The sequence below is a fragment of the Oncorhynchus gorbuscha genome, linkage group LG04 (genome assembly GCF_021184085.1).
Source record: "Oncorhynchus gorbuscha isolate QuinsamMale2020 ecotype Even-year linkage group LG04, OgorEven_v1.0, whole genome shotgun sequence".
Taxonomy (NCBI): domain Eukaryota; kingdom Metazoa; phylum Chordata; class Actinopteri; order Salmoniformes; family Salmonidae; genus Oncorhynchus; species Oncorhynchus gorbuscha.
In genome coordinates, this window is record NC_060176.1 from 29460943 (window position 1) to 29481702 (window position 20760).

Consider the following 20760-nt stretch of genomic DNA (forward strand, 5'->3'; position numbering starts at 1 on the left):
CTCCTTCCTTTAAATAGCTAACTTGCGCAAACACCCATCTGTTTCATAAGATCCCTTTAGTATAAAATACCCTTTCAACCAGAGGTGAACCAATTGGAACATTACTACTGTTTACTCTACGGCATCAATCTTGAAAAATATAATCTGTTTTGTCTGATCATTAATTGATCTTGATTCCGCAGAACGGGATCTTCATAAGTGAATCATTTGCAAATATAATCAGCTCAGAAGATGCAGTGTTTCCTTCTTCGTTTGAACTGAGTTAATGAAAACTGAGTAGGTTGAGAAATTTGAGAGCACAAAGAGCTTTTGTTCCCGCTAAGCTTGTGGAGGCTGAGAGAGAATGTGATGATGGGGGGGGGAGACGGAGGCAAGTCATATTGCAGGTCGAGGCAGGTTGGTATGTGAGTTGAGAAACAATATGTTACATTAATAACCCCTTATCAATAGCAAAGAGCCAAAGCTAGACGCACACACACGCCTGCCCACACACCCACCCACCCACCCACCCAACCACCCACGGAACAAGCAGGCAACACACACAAACACATAGTACATGCATACCCCCCCCCCACAAACACACACACACAATTTTTCTATTTACATGGACACATACTGACTGAGAGGGGAGGCGAGAGGAAAAGAAGGACTGAGGTGACACATCACTGTTGTAAGATTAAGGGAAGAGAAGGAGGGAGTAAAGAAAAAAAAATGAATGAGAGCAAGGACGGTCTCTGTGTCTACTGGATTTCTCTTTCTCCTGCCAACTGATTGTTTGGAAAGTGGTGGAATTCCCCTTGAATGTCAATGGCTGCTCACAGAGTGCAGACAAATGATTTCCTGAACACTGATTTAAACGATAGAGCAGACACTCAGGCCCCTGAGGACCATAGGTGCCTATCACTGAGCTAGAGCTCATCAAAAGAATATACTGTAAAAGCGTGTGTGTGTGTGTGGGGGGGGGGTATTTACCTTGAGTTCGTCTGCGTCATAGAAGCTAACTTGTACAGACGGAACCATCCAGGACTGGAACAGAGAACTCAGGATCTGATTGGCTACTGCGTCTGTGATGAAGTGGAAATGGAGAGGGTTTCTCCTGAGAGAGAGAAAGAGAGATAGAGAGAGAGAAATACATAGAGCTACTCAAGTGCTTAATCTCTCTTTCACAACTTCCCATGAGTCCAATAATGAATGAATAAATAATAATAATTTCTACAAGTGGCCTTTGATTTGACATCAGCCATATTAGTTTAGGATTCATCAAGTAGAATAAACAACTACTGTTGCTATATCAGGTGTAGCTGTAGCTATAGCAGTCGGTGTAGTTGTATGTGAAGCTCTGTTGTGTTACCTGTGGAACAGGATGGACTTGACCAGGGTGACCACATCTCTGCTGGCGTTGTGACCGGCACACACGCACGCTACATGGATCAGCTGCACAGAAGGGAGAGGGCAGACAAGCTATGCCATCAACGCTGCTGGGAATATCGATTCCCTATGTTTACCTTTTGGCACTACAGCCATATTATTTAACTACATCTGTTATTTTATCCAAAACACACAAACACCACTGACAGCAGATTTGACATACCAAGTTAAAACCAATGACCAAACAGTGAAGATAAACAAACACAGCTAAAACACAGAGCTGCGCTAAAATACATTTCTGATCCTGGCTCACCTCACACTTCAGTATGGTGGGCGAACGGGGACACTCGGTGTGATTGGCTCTCTCCTCTGCCGTGTTCTCCACATCCTCGGGCCCAGTGTCAGCTGATGCCCCCCACGCCGCATTGCCGTAGTTACCACCGTCGGCGGGCTGGCCAGCCGTGCCCTGCAATTGGTTGAGCTGCAAGCGGATCTGCCTGTTCTCCTCCTCCATCTCGCGCACCCGCGACTCTAGAACCGCCCGCTCTAGAACCCGTGCCTCGGGGGTCTCTGACAGACAGGGGGACAGGAGGAGAGAACGCCCATCTGGAGAGGGGGTGGGGGGGTGGGGGGTGGGGGGGAGAGAATTAGGATTAGGGTTGAATTAAGTCTTTCATTTCTAGAGTTGTATAACACGAGGGAAGAAAGTGTTCACTTCACTTGCATTGTTGAAAAGATCGTATTTCGGCTTCTTTCTCTCTCTCATCAACCCATCTCTGTCTGTTTTGACACCCTGTCTAAGGAGCAGCTGGCCGACAGAGCTGAAATGTCACACCCTGTTCCTGGTCGCTTAGAGGAAGGTGGGTGAGAGAGAGAAATACTGATATGTAGACAGTCAGACCCAACACTGACACAGGACAGCCTTGTCCTCTGGTGTGGACACAGTAATTCACTGCTTCCTACGGCAATTCCGTAGAGCTGAATTGAACAGACTGCACTATAACAACCCATCAGTCATCTTAGGTACAGTATGTGTGAGAGAGGATTTGCATGCACATTGTGTGTGTGTGTGTGTGCGTTTATTAATTAGGGCAGGCATCATTAATTGGATTTAGGAGTGTATGACAGTATGCCCGCGGTCTATTGTTTTTGTTTACAACAGGACTGACAATCATAAACAGACTGCCTGAGAACACTTAAGCACAGATATTCTCCGAAGAGCCTTGCTCGATTCTCAAAAGTCAGGAAAGTAACCGTAGCAATTCTAGGACAAAGAAATCTCAGAATCTCGAACAGCCTACAAGATTGTTTGTACAGATGATGCATCTTAATTTGAGCCAGTTTCACACAGCAGGATTATAATCCTGCAGCAAGAGGAAATGTGAATTGTTAGGGACAGATCGAAATTGGGAAGGGTTTTTTATTTTTTATATATTGGGCACTGGTTGAGGGTAGTGTGGTTTTTCGCTGGTTTACATTCGCTCTTTTGCAGGATTTATTACATCATTTATTCTATCATTTATTCTATCCTAGCCACATTTCCTCACATTTACTCATCTGCGTGCATCTGTGCTTTCGGAAAGTATTCAGACCACTTGATTTTATCCACATTTTGTTACATTACAGCCTTATGCTAAAATGTATTAAATAGTTTTTTTCATCAATCTACACACAATACCCCATAATGACAAAGCTCATTAAAAAAATATACAAAAAATATCACATTTACATAAGTATTCAGACCCTTTACTCAGTACTTTGTTGAAACACGTTTGGCAGTGATTACAGCCTCGAGTCTTCTTGGGTATGACGCTACAAGCTTGGCACACCTGTATTTGGGGAGTTTCTCCCATTGTTCTCTGCAGATCCACTCAAGCTTTGGCACATTGGATGGGGAGTGTTGCTGCACAGCTGTTTTCAGGTCTGTCAAGAGATTTTGAATCGGGCTCTGGCTGGGCCACTCAGGGACATTCAGAGACTTGTCCCAAAGCCACTCATGTATTGTCTTGGCTGTGTCCATAGGGTTGTTGTCCTGTTGGAAGGGGAACCTTCGCCTCAGTCTGAGGTCCTGAGCGCTCCGGAGTAGGTTTTCATCATAGATCTCCCTGTACTTGGCTTCGTTAATCTTTGTCTCGATCCTGACAAGTCTCCCAGTCCCTGCTGCTGAAAAACATCCCCACAGCATTATGCTGCCACCACCATACTTCACCATAGGGATGGTGCCAGGTTACCTCCAGACGTGACGCTTGACATTCAGGCCAAAGAGTTCAATCTTGGTTTCATCAGACAAGAGAATATTGTTTCTCATGGTCTGAGATTCTTTAGGTGCATTTTTTTTGCACAATTGCAGGGCCCCAAATTCTAACAACATAAAACTCATAATTACAAATCCTCAAACATACAAGTATTGTACACCATTGTAAAGATAAACTTCTTGTTTATCCAACCACAGTGTCCGATTTCAAAAAGGCTTTACAGCGAACACATATCATGCGATTATGTTAGGTCAGCGCCTAGTCACAAAAGACATACAGCCATTTTCCTGCCAAAGAAAGGAGTCACAAAAAGCAGAACTAGAGATAAAATGAATCACTAAGCTTTGACCTTTTATGATCTTCATCAGATGGCACTCATAGGACTTCATGTTACACAATACATGTATGTTTTGTTCGTTAAAGTTCATATTTATATCCAAAAATCTCAGTTTACATTGGCACGTTATGTTCAGTAATGTTTTGCCTCCAAAACATCCGGTGAATTTTTTGTTTGTGCGTTTAGTTCACTAATCCAAATGCACAAAGCGCAGGCACTAAGCCTAGAAGAAAAGTCAAAAAAGTTACATTAAAGTTCGTAGAAACATGTCAAAGATGTATATAATAATCTTTAGGATAATATATCTTCAATAATATTCCAACCAAATTAGAAAGGAAAGGGAATGGAGCTCGCGCGCGATGAACAACTCATGGCTTTCAGCTGAGCCACTAACTCTGAGTGATCTTATTTTCTCCCCTTTCATAATAGAAGCCTGAAACAACTTTATAAAGACTGCTGACATCTAGTGGAAGCCATTTACACAGAGTATTGGATAGGCAATCACTTGAAAAACTACAAACCTCAGATTTTCCACTTCCTGGTTGGATTTTTCTGTCTGCCATATGAGTTCTGTTATACTCACAGACATCATTCAAACAGCTTTAGAAACAGAGTGTTTTCTATCCAGATCTACTAATAATATGCATATCCTAGTTTGTGGGCCTGAGTAGCAGGCAGTTTACTCTGGGCACACTTTTCATCCGGATGTGAAAATACTGCCCCCTAGCCCAAAGAGGCTAATCTATTTACATTTACCACAGGTGGACTCCAATCAAGTTTTAAAAACATCTCAACGATGATCAATGGAAACAGGATGCACCTGAGCTCAATCTTGAGTCTTATAGCAAAGGGTCTGAATACTTACGTACAGTGGGGCAAAAAAAGTATTTAGTCAGCCGCCAATTGTGCAAGTTCTCCCACTTAAAAATATGAGATAGGCCTGTAATTTCCATCATAGGTACACTTCAGCTATGACAGACAGAATGAGAAGGAAAAAAATCCAGAAAATAACATTGTAGGATTTTTAATGAATTTATTTGCAAATTATGGTGGAAAATAAGTATTAGGAGCAGAGACTTTATTCTATTTTGCCTACTGTACCATATAAATCATTGATTATGCGTAAGTACAATACCTTTGGTCCAGTTTTTCACAAGTACTCACTAAATTGTTGCTAGTGGTTGTACTAAATGATTCTCTAATTTCGCAAGCTGCTTTTGAACTTAGCTCGTCAACGTAACTAGCTAGCTAGTAGTAGTAGTAGCTTCTTGACTAAAATAACCAGTGGTGTATAGTCGAGGCCATATGCAACCAACATCTACTTTATTTGTCATTATTTCAATTCACAAGATAGAATGAACATTTGAAGTCAGCCATCGAGAATTTCACCTCTGTGATTTCTTGAGCTTGGACGCGACACACTGCGAGCACAACACAGGCAGTGAAGCAGCTTTCATTGATTTCAAAGGAAGCATTTCCTCAATGGCAGATGGCAATGCCAAACACCCAATGGCTACAGTGTAGCAGGGCCCTAATGAAACAGGCAGAGAGAGTGAGTTTGTCTGTGGCGGTCAGCGAACCCTCAAACTTCTGGCCCGTAGCCCTGTATGACATTGACTGTGCCACAAGGTGGCAAAGTCGATATCCAAGTTTTTAAACAAAGGGTCGTTACAGTTATTGTTATTTGAGTTCGTAAACATTATTTTGAGTTAATTTCCATTAGGGAAAATCAAGTCAGACATCTTAAAATGGAAATTATAGATTTTAGAAGCCATTTTAAACCTCGAATGCAATACAAGTTTGCATTTCCAAATTCCTGCAACAACAGGATGATCAAATTAAGATATGGCATCTGTATACCGTTGTTTAATCTGTTTTTAAAGTCGTTACAGTACATGCATACATGTTTCCCATTCCTTCCTACTGCAGTTCAATGGAAAAGTAGTTCCAGTAGTCATGTAACCATGGCGACAGGCCGGTATTACTTACTCTCCAGGTTCCCAGCCAGCAGGTAGAGCCAGGTGAGCAGGATGACGGCGGTCAAAGATGCCACTAGCAGCTTCAGACGACCTCGAAATGGCAGGTGCATGATGGGATGGCCGGTGGGGGCGGGGGTGGGAGGTGATGGGTCAGGGGTCAGGGGTCAGGGCTCAGGTGGGGCTCAGTCGCTCATCTGCTTCCTGCTGCATCCTCTCATCTGGAGGGAGAGGTGAGGAGAAAGAGAGGAGGAGTTAGAAGGTTAGTATGATGCTGTCACAAAATGCTTTAGTGGCATAACAGTGCAGTTTATACTCAAGCAAAGCAGAAGTTAGGAAACGGAAATGTCATGGGCACAATTAATGTAATCTCACAACACAAATACAAGCAAACACACAAATGCAGAAGCCCGCACGCACGCACACACACACGTGGACGCAAGCAAGCACATACACACACCCACACACAGTTTATTCACAGCCAGGCTCACAGCAGGGTATTTATTGTGCACAACTGGCAATAAGTGCAGGCAGACTCTCTCATTCTCTTTCTCCATTTCCTTCCCTCTCTTTCTACCTCCCTCTATCTATAAGGGCTATACGAGTTCCAGGGCCTCTCTTTGTTTTATGATGAGCTTAATTAATCACGTTTCACCCTAATTAGATGCAGGCCTGAAGGAAACAAGATTGTATGTAGCTGCCAATTAAAAAAGAGAAGTAAAAAAATATTTGTGAGTTCATAAAAAGAAGATTGTCTGGCCTTTGCTTTGTTGTTGTGGAAACTCTGGTGAGCAAGAGAGGAGAGGGAGGTGAAAGGGTGGACAGTATAGTGGTGAGATTAAACTGAATTTGCTACTTGACCCAGGTGTTTATGCAGGTTGACATTTATTGGGACGAGTCTTGTCCTGGAGGCAGAACTGTGCAATTTCCGCTAAATGGGCCAGCTGCAAAGTCCAAATTGGCTATATTGTAAAAGTTCATGAAAACAAAAATGTGCTTTTTGGTCTTAATTTAAGGTTAGGGTTAGACATTAATGTTAGTGTTGTGGTTAAGGTTTCAAATCGGATTTTATGACTATCAGCTAGCGACCACTCTGCAGAGATGACTCCAGCATAAGATTCATGACGAAAAACGCTAACCTGTGGTTTTTATCTACTTGACACTACACACACACACACACACACACCCTCAAGACTGTCAAATGAACATCCTGCCCTTCAGTGTGCGACTTTACTTAACAAAAACACAGATGCTTAGCTTGGTTGCTCGAGGTGTGTGTGTGTGTTTGCTCAAGGGCTCTCATTCCAATGGATTCTCATCACCCCGTTCAACTATCATCTTGACACGGCGCTTATACCTAGCAGACTCTAAAACAACAAGGACAAAGAGCACTGCTGAGAGAGAGAGAGAGAGAGAGAGAGAGAGAGAGAGAGAGAGAGAGAGAGAGAGAGAGAGAGAGAGAAGCAACAATACCACAACATACTGGGAGAGAAATTTCGACATGTGCAGTCTATTAACCAAACGTATAATTCAATAGACAATTATATCAGTAACATTAATAACACAACAACCAAAGCCATCGCTGGGTCACAGTGACGGCTTAAATGTTTTCTCTTTCCTGTGTGTGTGTGTGTGTGTGTGTGTGTGTGTGTGTGTGTGTGTGTGTGTGTGTGTGTGTGTGTGTGTGTGTGTGTGTGTGTGTGTGTGTGTGTGTGTGTGTGTGTGTGTGTGTGTGTGTGTGTGTGTGTGTGTGTGTGTGTGTGAAGTGCTGAAAATAAACCCATTCTGAAATGATTTACACCACATTCTGAAATGATTTTCTCTCTCCCTCCCTCCCTCTTGCCTAGAACATAAAATAACGTTATTATCAGGTTCCCATGCTTTTAAAACAAGGATTCTGTTCCGGAACAGCATAGATCCCTCCCGTTACCGGTTTTCATTCTGTTCCTTGAAAAGGTGTTATATTACAGTTTTCGGCTCTATTCCCTGAACCAGTTCCAGCCCCTGGTTTAAACCCTACCCCCTACCCCAAACCTTAACCCTTACCATAACCATTTTGAATTAATGCCCAAACTTAACCGTCAAAATGTCTATGCTTATAGACAAAAGTCCAATACTGCAGTCAGACCATCTGATTTGTTTGGAAATAGAATGGAAACTAAACAGAACATAACAGAATACAACTCTTCCTTCAAGTGGAAATTCTTAATGTGTTAGGTACCAAACAGGCAAAGTTTTCCATTCCACATTATTGTAGAGCATAGTTAATGGTGGCAAGGGAAACGTGCCTGTTCCTGTATTTCTAGGCACGACTGTCAATCAAACATGGCTAATGAGGAGCATATAATGCAATTAAGAGCGGAGGCCATTGTGTCTCTGTGTAAAGGCCCCATCATGCTGTGGGGATGTTTTTCATCGGCAGGGACTGGGAAACTGGTCAGAATTGAAGGAATGATGGATGCCGCAAAATACAGGGAAATGATTGAGGGAAACCTGTTTCAGTCTTCCAGAGATGGGACTGGGACGGTTCACCTTCCAGCAGGACAATGACCCTAAGCATACTGCTAAAGCAACACTCGAGTGGTTTAAGGGGAAACATTTAAATGTCTTGGAATGGCCCAGTCACAACCCAGACCTCAATCCAATTGAGAATCTGTGGTATGACTTAAAGATTGCTGTACACCAGCAGAACCCATCCAACTTGAAGGACCTGGAGCAGTTTTGCCTTGAAGAATGGGGGGGGGGTGAATATTTATGCACGATCAAGTTTTCCGTTTTTTAAATATTTTATTCCTTGTTTGTTTCAAAATATACAACCATTTTTCATCGTCAAAGTGGTTGGCAATGTTCTGTAAATCAAATGATACAAACTCTTCCCCAAAATCTATTTTAATTCCAGGTTGTAAGGCAACAATATAGGAAAAATGGAAAGGGGGGTGAATACTTTTGCAAGCCACTGTATAAATATATATGCCATTTAGCAGACGCTTTTATCCAAAGCGACTTACAGTCATGTGTGCATACATTCTACGTATGGGTGGTCCCGGGGATCGAACCCACCTACAAGCTCCATGCTCTACCAACTGAGCTACAGAAGGACCAATGTATAGGATTTATTTATTTCAGCATCTTGAGTGAATGCGAATGTGCTGAAATGACCATCAGTAGAGATGTTATCTTTATAAGCATAATAAAATATTTTGCACTGAAAATATTACCCTTCTTTTTTGTTATTGCATTTTCTCTCCGGTCCCTAAATGTCTTTGATCCATGAAGGAAGCAGAGATGACAGAGCACTTTAGAGATGTCAACTACACTGTAAAAGTAGAACGTCTCAACTGACGTTTGGAGGGTGTTTGAATGTCAACCCAATGCAAGTGTTTTAATGCACAGAATGTGTTTTAAACATAAATGAAGTACTCTGAAACACCCAAAGAGGTTCTTCAACCTTAATATGGATGTTTTTAAGAGTTTTAGTGCAAATAAAAGGCAACATCAAAACACAAAATCTGTTTACTATACAATCAATGGTGTATAGCTTAAATATTGATTGATGACAAGGACTTAAGGAGAATATTTGTTGTTGAATTCCACCTTTCTTATTTCAATGCTTTAATAAGACAGATTAGAAACAGGAGGGCAGTAAAATGATACATTTCATTGGAATTTGACCCACTCAACCACACTGTATGAAATTATTCTGGGGTTAATTGAAATTAACTCAAATAAATAACCAACATATAAACTCAGCAAAAAAAGAAACTTCCTCTCACTGTCAACTGCGTTTGTTTTCAACAAACGTAAGATGTGTAAATATTTGTATGAACATAACATGATTCAACAACTGAGACGAACTCCACAGACATGTGACAAACAGAAATGGAATGATGTGTCCCTGAACAAAGGGGTGGTCAAAATCTAATGTAACAGTCAGTATCTGGTGTGGCCACCAGCTGAATTAAGTACTGCAGTGCATCTCCTCCTCATGGACTGCACCAGATTTGCCAGTTCTTGCTGTGAGATGTTACCCCACTCTTCCACTAAGACACCTGCAAGTTCCCAGACATTTCTAGGGGGAATGGCCCTAGCCCTCACCCACCGATCCAACAGGTCCCAGACGTGCTCAATGGGATTGAGATCCGGGCTTGTCGCTGGCCATGGCAGAACACTGACATTCCTGTCTTGCAGGAAATCATGCACAGAACGAGCAGTATGGCTGGTGGCATTGTCATGATGGAGGGTCATATCAGGATGAGCCTGCAGAAAGGATACCACATGAGGGAGGAGGATGTCTTCCCTGTAACGCACAGCATTGAGTTTTCCTGCAATGACAACAAGCTCAGTTCGATGATGCTGTGACACACCACCCCAGATCATGACGGACTCTCCACCTCCAAATCGATCCCGCTCCAGAGTACAGGCCACGGTGTAATGCTCATTCCTGCAACGATAAATGTGAATCTGACCATCACCCCTGGTGAGACAAAACTGTGAAAAACCTTTTTACTGTTGTTTTATTTCTTTACCTACCTATTGTTCACCTAATATATTTTTTGCACTATTGGTTAGAGCCTGTAAGTAAGCATTTCACTGTAAGGTATTCGGCGCACGTGACAAATAAACTTTGATTTGATGAGCACTTTTTGCCAGTCCTGTCTGGTCCAGCAACGGTGGGTTTGTGCCCATAGGCAACTTAGTTGCCGGTGATGTCTGGTGAGGACCTGCCTTACAACAGGCCTACAAGCCCTCGGTCCAGCCTCTCTCAGCCTATTGCGGACAGTCTGAGCACTGATGCAATTTATTGCCCTGGCCACATCTGCAGTCCTCATGCCTCCTTGCAGCACGCCTAAGGTATGTTCACACGATGAGCAGGGACCCTGGATCATCTTTCTTTTGGTGGTTTTCAGAGTCAGTAGAAAGGCCACTTTAGTGTCCTAAGCTTTCATAACGGTGACCTTAATTGCCAAACGTCTGTAAGCTTTTAGTGTCTTAATGACCGTTCCACAGGTGCATGTTCATTAATTGTTTATGCTTCATTGAACAATCATGGGAAACAGTGTTTAAAACCTTTACAATGAAGATGTGTGAAGGTATTTGGATTTTTACGAATTATCTTTGATAGACAGGGTCCTGAAAAAGGGACGTTTCTTTTTTTTGCTGTTTACTTCATTAAAATTAATGCAAGTCGGTAGAGCCCGTGGTCTAGCAATAACGGACACGGCTTAGAAACGCCACCCCTCTATCCACCTGAAGACCGGGGTTAAATTCCCCGCTCCAACCCTTCGATCCCGGGCTGTATCACATCCGGCCATGATCGGGAGTCCCATAGGGTGGCGCACAATTGGCTCAGCGTATTCATTGTAAATAAGAATTTGTTCTCAACTGACTTGCCTAGTTAAATTAAGGTTAAATAAAAAAAATAAACATTCCGGTGAGCAAGAGTTTATTTAGTCTTCTAGGGCAAGATATAACGACAGAAGCAAAGCTGCACGTATCTAAATATAGACAAGTTGACTAACAAATAGTCTACCAAAATGTCCGAAATTATAAGCAGAAACATATTTAAATTAGGCAAAAAAACAATCCTGCACCCCCTGTCAAAAAATCATTCCACCTTCCCTGACTGTAGCCTAATGCACATATTCTATATTTGCGGGTTGGGATGAGGTGCGGGCCTCCGATTTTCACTTTTGTCACATATAGTCGGGTGGTTGTGGATGGGTTATTAGCAATTTCGGGGGGGGTGAACAAGCACCAGCATGTGTGTGAATGTGTGTGTTAGTGTTTGGTTGGCTGACTGTGTGTGTGTCCTCATGTATTGTTGCTGCAGCCTCCCTAGATCACTCCTGTTCATTTCAAATCAGGCTTTATGTCGCTTGGGGCAATATACGGTAATGGAGTCTGTTCAGGCGTGTGTCAGGGAGATGACAGAGAGATGCAGCACACACACACACACACACATTTCTCTCTTCTGCATTTTTCTCAGAGCAGGGTAAGAAACCCAATTATTAACCCGGTCAATAATCTGTGCCCACATGATGGTTCACACACTTCACAATAACAGCAGGGAGTTTTCATATGAACCTGCAATTTAGACATTTAGACTGCTACTCATATCACATCTGCTGCAGCTCTGACTGCTACCATAAGAGAAGCAAATCAAATCAAAGTTTAGTGATTTGCAGATGATATTATCGCAGGTGCAGCGAAATGCTTGAGTTTTTTTTTAAACTCCAACAGTGCAGTGATACCTAGCAATAATAATACAATTTTAAAAATAAATGCCTAATTGAGAAAAATTAAGAAATATCAGAACGAGCAATGTCAGAGACAGGAAAATAAATATATAAATGTACATGTAATAGATAGGGTTGGAAAGTATTCACGCCCCTTGACTTTTTCCAAATGTTGTTACGTTACAGCCTTCTTCTAAAATGGATTAAATACAACATTTTCCCAATCAACCTACACACAATACCTCATAATGACAAAGCGAAAACAGGTTTAGTCATTTTTGCAAAGTTATTACAAAATAAAAATGATTATTTACATAGAGACTTGAAATTGAGCTCAGGTGCATCATGTTTTTATTGATCATCCTTGAGATGTTTCTACAACTTGAATGGAGTCCAACTGCGGTAAATTGAATTGGTTGGACATGATTTGGAAAGGCACACAACTGTCTATATAAGGTCTGACAGTTGACAGTGCATGTCCGAGCAAATACCAAGTGATGAGGTCGAAGGAATTGTCTGTAGAGCTTCGAGACAAGATTGTGTCTCGAAGATCTGGGGAAGGGTACCAAAACATTTCTGCAGCATTGAAGGTCCCCAAGATCAGTGGCCTCCATCATTCTTAAAACAGAAGAAGTTTGGAACCACCAAAACTCTTTCTAGAGCTGGCCGCCCGGCTAAACTGAGCAATCGGGGGAGAAAGGCCTTGATCTGATGAAACCAAAATCGAACTCTTTGGACTGAATGCCAAGCGTCACGTCTGGAGGAAACCTGGCACCATCCCTACAGTGAAGCATAGTAGTTGGCAGCATCATGCTATGGGGTTGTTTTTCAGCGGCAGGAAATGGAAGGCTAGTCAGGGTCGAGGGAAAGATGAACAGAGCAATGTACAGAGAAACCTGTTCCAGAGTGCTCAGGACCTCAGGCAATGCAGGAGTGGCTTTGGGACAAGTCTCTGAATGTCCTTGAGTGGCCCAGCCAGAGCCCGGACTTGAACCCGATCGAACATCTCGGGAGAGACCTGAAAACACCTGTGCAGCGACGCTCCCCATCCAACCTGACAGAGCTTGAGAGGATCTGCAGAGAAGAATGGCAGAAGCTCCCCAAATACAGGTGTGCCAAGAAGAATATGCTGTCATCTCTGCCAAAGGTGCTTCAACAAATTACTGAGTAAAGGGTCTGAATACTTATGTTTATGTGGTATTTCAGTTTTTGATTTTTAATACATTTGCTAAAATTTCTAAAAACCTGCTCTACTTTGTCATTATGGGGTATTTTGTAATAAGACTGTAACATAACAATGTATAAAAAGTCAAGGGGTCTGAATACTTTTCGAATGCACTGTATAAGGAAGATTCTCTATGTTTGTATGAATATATATGATAGAGAGAGAGAGAGAGAAAAAAAATGTTTTTGCAGTAGTTTTTCAGTCACAACAGTCATACACGCACGCACGCAAACACACACTCAGCGTTACATGGTTCGTTGGTCCTTTGATGATTAAACCCGAGCTAATGTGTGTCCTCACGTCTGGCCACCCTCTAAAATCAGCCTTTATCAGTCTGCGTCTCAAAGTCCCTTCTTTTCCTAATCTTCCCCTCTATTCCAATCTCTTCCTCGGTCCTATATCAGAGCACTTCCACAGTGCTGGTAATGGAAAGATTAACACTTCTCCAGTGCCAATCCTGGTTGACACATCACAGCCTCAGCAAGTCACAGACAATGGGCTTGATTATCAGTGAGGAATATTAAAGAGGAACTGCAAATCGCAGCATCATATGATGCCACATGCATCATACAGGCCATATTTCTGTATTTTGAAAGTTGCATATCTTGAAAACGTGATTGCTCACATGCAAAACATATTTTGGGACTATATCAACAATGGACTAATGAAACAAATACCAAAGCGCACCACACACCACACACACACACACACACACACACACACACACACACACACACACACACACACACACACACACACACACACACACACACACACACACACACACACACACACACACACACACACACACACACACACACATACATACATACATACATACAGTGGGGCAAAAAAGTACACTGCTCAAAATAATTAAGGGAACACTAAAATAACACATCCTAGATCTGAATGAATGAAATATTCTTATTAAATACTTTTTTCTTTACATAGTTGAATGTGCTGACAACAAAATCACACAAAAAAATATATATCAATGGAAATCAAATTTATCAACCCATGGAGGTCTGGATTTGAAGTCACACTCAAAATTAAAGTGGAAAACCACACTACAGGCTGATCCAACTTTGATGTAATGTCCTTAAAACAAGTAAAAATGAGGCTCAGTAGTGTATGTTGTCACGCCTTGGTCATTGTATCTTGTGTTTTTGTTATATGTTTGGGTAGGCCAGGGTGTGACATGGGTTTATATGTTGTATTTCGTATTGGGGTTTGTATTAATTGGGAGTGTGTATTATTAGGGGTGTGTCTAGTTAGGCTTGGCTGCCTGAGGCGATTCCTAATTGGAGTCAGCTGATTCTCGTTGTCTCGGATCGGGAACCGTATTTAGGTAGCCTGAGTGCGCGTTGTATTTCGTGGGTGATTGTACCTGTCTCTGTGTTAGTCACCAGATAGGCTGTAATTAGTTTCACTCGTTTGTTGTTTTCTTCTTCAGTTATTTCATGTACCGCATTATATTATATATATATTATTATCTTCATTAAAAGTCATGAGTAACCTACACACTGCATTTCGGTCTGACTCTCTTCAAACAACAGACGAATTTCGTTACATGTGTGGCCTCCACGTGCCTGTATAACCTCCCTATTACGCCTGTGCATGCTCCTGATGAGGTGGCGGATGGTCTCCTGAGGGATCTCCTCCCAGACCTGGACTAAAGCATCCATCAACTCCTGGACAGTCTGTGGTTCAACGTGGCGTTGGTGGATAGAGCGAGACAGATGTGCTCAATTGGATTCAGGTCTGGGGAACGGGCGGGCCAGTCCATAGCATCAATGCCTTCCTCTTGCAGGAACTGCTGACACACTCCAACCACATCAGGTCTAGCATTGTCTTGCATTAGGAGGAACCCAGGGCCAACCGCACCAGCATATGGTCTCACAAGGGGTCTGAGAATCTCACCTCGGTACCTAATGGCAGTCACGCTACCTCTGGGGAGCACATGGAGGGCTGTGCGGCCCCCCAAAGAAATGCCACCCCACACCATGACTGACCCACCGCCAAACCGGTCATGCTGAAGGATGTTGCAGGCAGCAGAACATTCTCCACGGCGTCTCCAGACTGTCACGTCTGTCACATGTGCTCAGTGTGAACCTGCTTTCATCTGTGAAGAGCACAGGGCGCCAGTGGCGAATTTGCCAATATTGGTGTTCTCTGGCAAATGCCAAACGTCCTGCACGGTGTTGGGCTGTAAGCACAACCCCCACCTGTGGACGGCGGGCCCTCATACCACCCTCATGGAGTCTGTTTCTGACCATTTGAGCAGACACATGCACATTTGTGGCCTGCTGGAGGTCATTTTGCAGGGCTCTGGCAGTGCTCCGCCTTCTCCACAACTCCTGATGTACTGGCCTGTCTCTGGGTAGCGCCTCCATGCTCTGGACACTACGCTGACAGACACAGCAAACCTTCTTGCCACAGCTCGCATTGATGTGCCATCCTGGATGAGCTGCACTACCTGAGCCACTTGTGTGGGTTGTAGACTCCGTCTCAGGCTACCACTAGAGTGAAAGCACCGCCAGCATTCAAATGTGACCAAAACATCAGCCAGGGAGCATAGGAACTGAGAAGTGGTCTGTGGTTATCACCTGCAGAACCACTCCTTTATTGGGGGTGCCTTGCTTATTGCCTATAATTTCCACCTGTTGTCTATTCCATTTGCACAACAGCATGTGACATTTATTGTCAATCAGTTTTGCTTCCTAAGTGGACAGTTTGATTTCACAGAAGTGTGATTGACTTGGAGTTACTTTGTGTTGTTTAAGTGTTCCCTTTATTTTTTTGAGCAGTGTATTTAGTCAGCCACCAATTGTGCAAGTTCTCCCACTTAAAAATATGAGTGAGGCCTGTAAATTTCATCATAGGTACACTTCAACTATGACAGAAAAAATGAGGAAAAAAATCCAGAAAATCACATTGTAGGATTTTACATTTATTTATTTGCAAATTATGGTGGAAAATAAGTATTTGGTTACCTACAAACAAGCAAGATTTCTGGCTCTCACAGACCTGTAACTTCTTCTTCAAGAGGCTCCTCTGTCCTCCACTCATTACCTGTATTAATGGCATCTGTTTGAACTTGTTGTCAGTATAAAAGACACCTGTCCACAACCTCAAACTGTCACACTCCAAACTCCACTATGGCCAAGACCAAGGACCTGTCAAAGGACACCAGAAACAAAATTGTAGACCTGCACCAGGCTGGGAAGACTGAATCTGCAATAGGTAAGCAGCTTGGTTTGAAGAAATCAACTGTGGGAGCAATTATTAGGAAATGGTTGACATACAAGACCACTGATAATCTTCCTCGATCTGGGGCTCTACGCAAGATCTCACCCCGTGGAGTCAAAATTATCACAAGAACGGTGAGCAAAAATCCCAGAACCACACGGGGGGACCTAGTGAATGACCTGCAGAGAGCTGGGACCAAAGTAACAAAGCCTAACATCAGTAACACACTACGCCGCCAGGGACTCAAATCCTGCAGTGCCAGACGTGTCCCCCTGCTTAAGCCATTACATGTCCAGGCCGGTCTGAAGTTTGCTAGAGAGCATTTGGATGATCCAGAAGAAGATTGGGAGAATGTCATATGGTCAGATGAAACCAAAATATAACTTTTTGGTAAAAACTCAACTCGTCGTGTTTGGATGACAAAGAATGCTGAGTTACATCCAAAGAACACCATACCTACTGTGAAGCAGGGGGATGGAAACATCATGCTTTGGGGCTGTTTTTCTACAAAGGGACCAGGACGACTGATCCGTCAGCAAGGGCATTGAAGATGAAACGTGGCTGGGTCTTTCAGCATGACAATGATCCCAAACACACCGCCCCGGGCAACGAAGGAGTGGCTTCGTAAGAAGCATTTCAAGGTCCTGGAGTGGCCTAGCCAGTCTCCAGATCTCAACCCCATAGAAAATCTTTGGAGGGAGTTGAAAGTCCGTGTTGCTAAGCAACAGCCCCAAAACATCACTGCTCTAGAGGAGCTCTGCATGGAGGAATGGGCCAAAATACCAGTAACAGTGTGTGAAAACCTTGTGAAGACTTACAGAAAATGGTTGACCTCTGTCATTGCCAACAAAGGGTATATAACAAAGTATTGAGATAAACTTTTGTTATTGACCAAATACTTATTTTCCACCATAATTTGCAAATAAATTCATAATAAATTCCACAATGTGATTTTCTGGATTTCTTTTCTCATTTTGTCTGTCATAGTTGAAGTGTACCTCTGATGAAAATTACAGGCCTCTCTCATCTTTTTAAGTGGGAGAACTTGCACAATTGGTGGCTGACTAAATACTTTTTTGCCCCACTGTACATACATACATACATACATACATACATACATACATACATACATACATACATACATACATACATACATACATACATACATACATACATACATACATACATACATACATACATACATACATACATACATACATACATACATACATACATACATACATACATACATACATACATACATACATACATACATACATACATACATACATACATACATACATACATACATACAGAGGAATAGAAAGCACATATAGTACTAGAAACACATGGCATGAGGGAATTACATGCTTGAGGGCAGGCTAGGATGTAATTCCTGGGAGATAGAGATACATCTATGGAGGACTTTAGTCTAGGAATTCTAAGTGGGAATGGGTTTCAGGTTACTAAGGGCCAAAAGGAGAGAGAGAAAGTGTGTTGTTTAAATGTAACTATAGCTCTGCAGCTGCCTGCAGAAATATGAGAGAGAGCAAGAAGCAAAATAACGGTTTCTGGACAAATATCTATGACCTATGACGTATTACCTATCTGCTAGCTATCCCTTGTCGATCATAGATCATCGGCATCCATCCCAGAGGCCCGGAAAAACAGACTTTCAGAATATGGTTTGAAAACTTTCAAGAAACTCCTCTCCCAATGAAAATAAAAAGGTCGATTCAGCAGCGTGTATGGTGCATTTGTCGTTTGCTGAACTGTGTGAAAATCTGTTCATCTTTAGGCACGCATGCGCGGACTCTCTCTCTCTCACACACACACAGACACACAGGGAGTGTGCAATCAGAGCCATCGTAAAGAGTGAGGCAAATCCTGTTTAAGATCATTCAATTCTAGTTTGATTAATAGGTCAATGTCTTAATCGTCAAACGTTTGTTGACAATACGGAGGATTGTTTTCTGAGCTAAACCCCAGCTGTCACAGAGACACAGGGGAAGGCGAAACAATAGAGCTAGAGGTTACAGTAGGTCACCAGCGAACTAATCTCACCTCAGTTTACACTCAATCATTTGCCTGGTTATGCATAAACACACGCGGTCGCGTGTCGTGCGATACTCACGCACACGCGCGGGCATACACACAGGCACACGCACGTCCTCCTCCTCAGCCCCCCTGTACAGAGTGACGCCGCAACAGATTAAGCTGAGTATCCTTTGAATGGCCTGCAGGAATAGCAATAACAGCAGAGGTAGTTACCTTGTCCCATGTGCCCTACTTTGTTGTTCTAACATACTGTCACCTCTGACGGCTCAGTCTCTAAAACAACCACACACTGGACGACTCAATGACAACACACAACAAAGAAAGAAAACAGAACAGAGTGCACACACAGAGACGCAGTCTAGAGAAGGACATCCGAGATAGTAAACACGGCACACAAAGGTCACATTCCTGGGGGGAAAACCTTTAGGAGATAGTACCTTGAGGAAAACAACTGTGAGAAAAGATCTCAGAAAACATAGAGCTGCAGGACACAAACATAGAAGCAGAACATTCTGTAGGTAAACCACGACAGATGGCGACACTGTAGGAAGAAAGGGACAGAAGAGAATAATGGGACAGAAGTACCACAATGACAGCACAAATGCTCGATTCACTCCAGGGGGGATGGAAGGAGAGAGCAGGGGAGTGCTGCTCACCTCCCACTCCTGTTCACACAGGAACACACCACTCGTTCTGTCCCCCTCTCCCAGACACAATCTCTTCTTCTGTCTCTCTCTCACCTTTCCATCTGTAAGACGTGCTTGTAGGTCTGACAAGAACATTTGACAGCTGACAGCGAAAACAAAGCCGACCTACACACACGCAAGCGGGCAAACACAGACCCACACAGTTGATAATAACAAGCTATGACCTTTGCACTTTCTTCCTACCTGCGTGTGTGTGTAAGCTCCAATCGTTTGCTCTCCTCTCCGTGTGTTAAGTGTCTGCCAAGCGGGTAGCGGCGAGTCCGCGTTGTTGTGCACAGCCACACTTTCAAAGAGCCCCTCCCTCCTCTTCCTCTCCCTAATCCTCCTTTTCTTCTGCGGATCTCTCTGTGTCTCTGTGTCTCTCTCTCTCTCTCTCTCTCTCTCTGTGTTTATGAAAGTAGTCCAACTCGATAACAGAAAATGTGCAGAAAAGGGGGCGAGAGGCTGAAAAGAGAGCGAGGGAAAGGGGGAGTGGTGTCACCTTGCACATGGTTAAGCCTCTGTGACAAAAGACAGGAGTTGGTCGCAGCTCTTACTGTCTTTCGTTCTCTTTTTCTTGCTCTTTTAACACAGAGACTGGGTTACCTATGCATTACTGAGTAACCTGATTCCTAAGAGTAGATGATTAACTGTGTGTGTGTGTGTGTGTGTGTGTGTGTGTGTGTGTGTGTGTGTGTGTGTGTGTGTGTGTGTGTGTGTGTGTGTGTGTGTGTGTGTGTGTGTGTGTGTGTGTGTGTGTGTGTGTGTGTGTGTGTGTGTGTGTGTGTGTGTGTGCGTGCGTGCGTGCGTGCGTGCGTGGGTGCGTGCGTGCGTGCGTGCGTGCGTGCGTGGGTGCGTGCGTGCGTGCGTGCGTGCATGCATGCATGCATTCCTTCAATTCAAATGTAAGTCTGCTGTGATGTGCGCGCATGAATGTGTGCACATAAATGCAGACATGGTTGGCTCCAAGTGGTTCTATGTATATTTATACAATGGGTGGGTCTAATTCTGAATGCTGATTGGTTCCAGCCGGTGTCTATTTCACTAGTTACCACCAGCTAAAGCTATGATGTTGAAATGTCTATTTACTCTGTTCCATCTCACTGTGCAATCCACTGTCTCATCAGCCCAGCCACGCAATTTATAACCCTGATCTCCACTAGAAAAAGCATCTAGACATTATCTCCCATTTCTTTTAGACTAGCATTTGGTTTTCAACAGCGGAGAAAAAATTGTTTCAATGTTCAAATTCGATCTCCAACTGTCCCATAGTAATGAACATGTCGGGACGAGACAGACAGGCAGACAGCTTTTCTCAGCCAGTTTAAATCATAAATCAGCTGACGTCATTTTTGTGAAATTATATATTG

General features: G+C 43.2%; 1 protein-coding gene across 6 annotated transcripts in view; it reads right to left on the reverse strand.

The window, feature by feature from the left end:
- LOC124033946 (LARGE xylosyl- and glucuronyltransferase 2-like) overlaps positions 1-20760 on the reverse strand; it is a 206583-nt gene that overhangs the window by 19172 nt on the left and 166651 nt on the right. For 3 of the 6 annotated variants that reach the window (XM_046346473.1, XM_046346472.1, XM_046346471.1), the window contains 4 exons: positions 5950-6157; positions 1682-1974; positions 1352-1434; positions 973-1096 (listed from right to left, as the gene is read on the reverse strand). In XM_046346473.1, the coding sequence (XP_046202429.1) occupies positions 973-1096; positions 1352-1434; positions 1682-1974; positions 5950-6049 (600 nt within the window). In that variant the 5' untranslated portion in view covers positions 6050-6157. Of the gene's footprint in view, positions 1-972; positions 1097-1351; positions 1435-1681; positions 1975-5949; positions 6158-18710; positions 18963-19289; positions 19524-19594; positions 19781-20760 lie in introns of those variants that run through there. The other 3 variants (XM_046346474.1, XM_046346476.1, XM_046346475.1) reach the window with 3 other exon arrangements.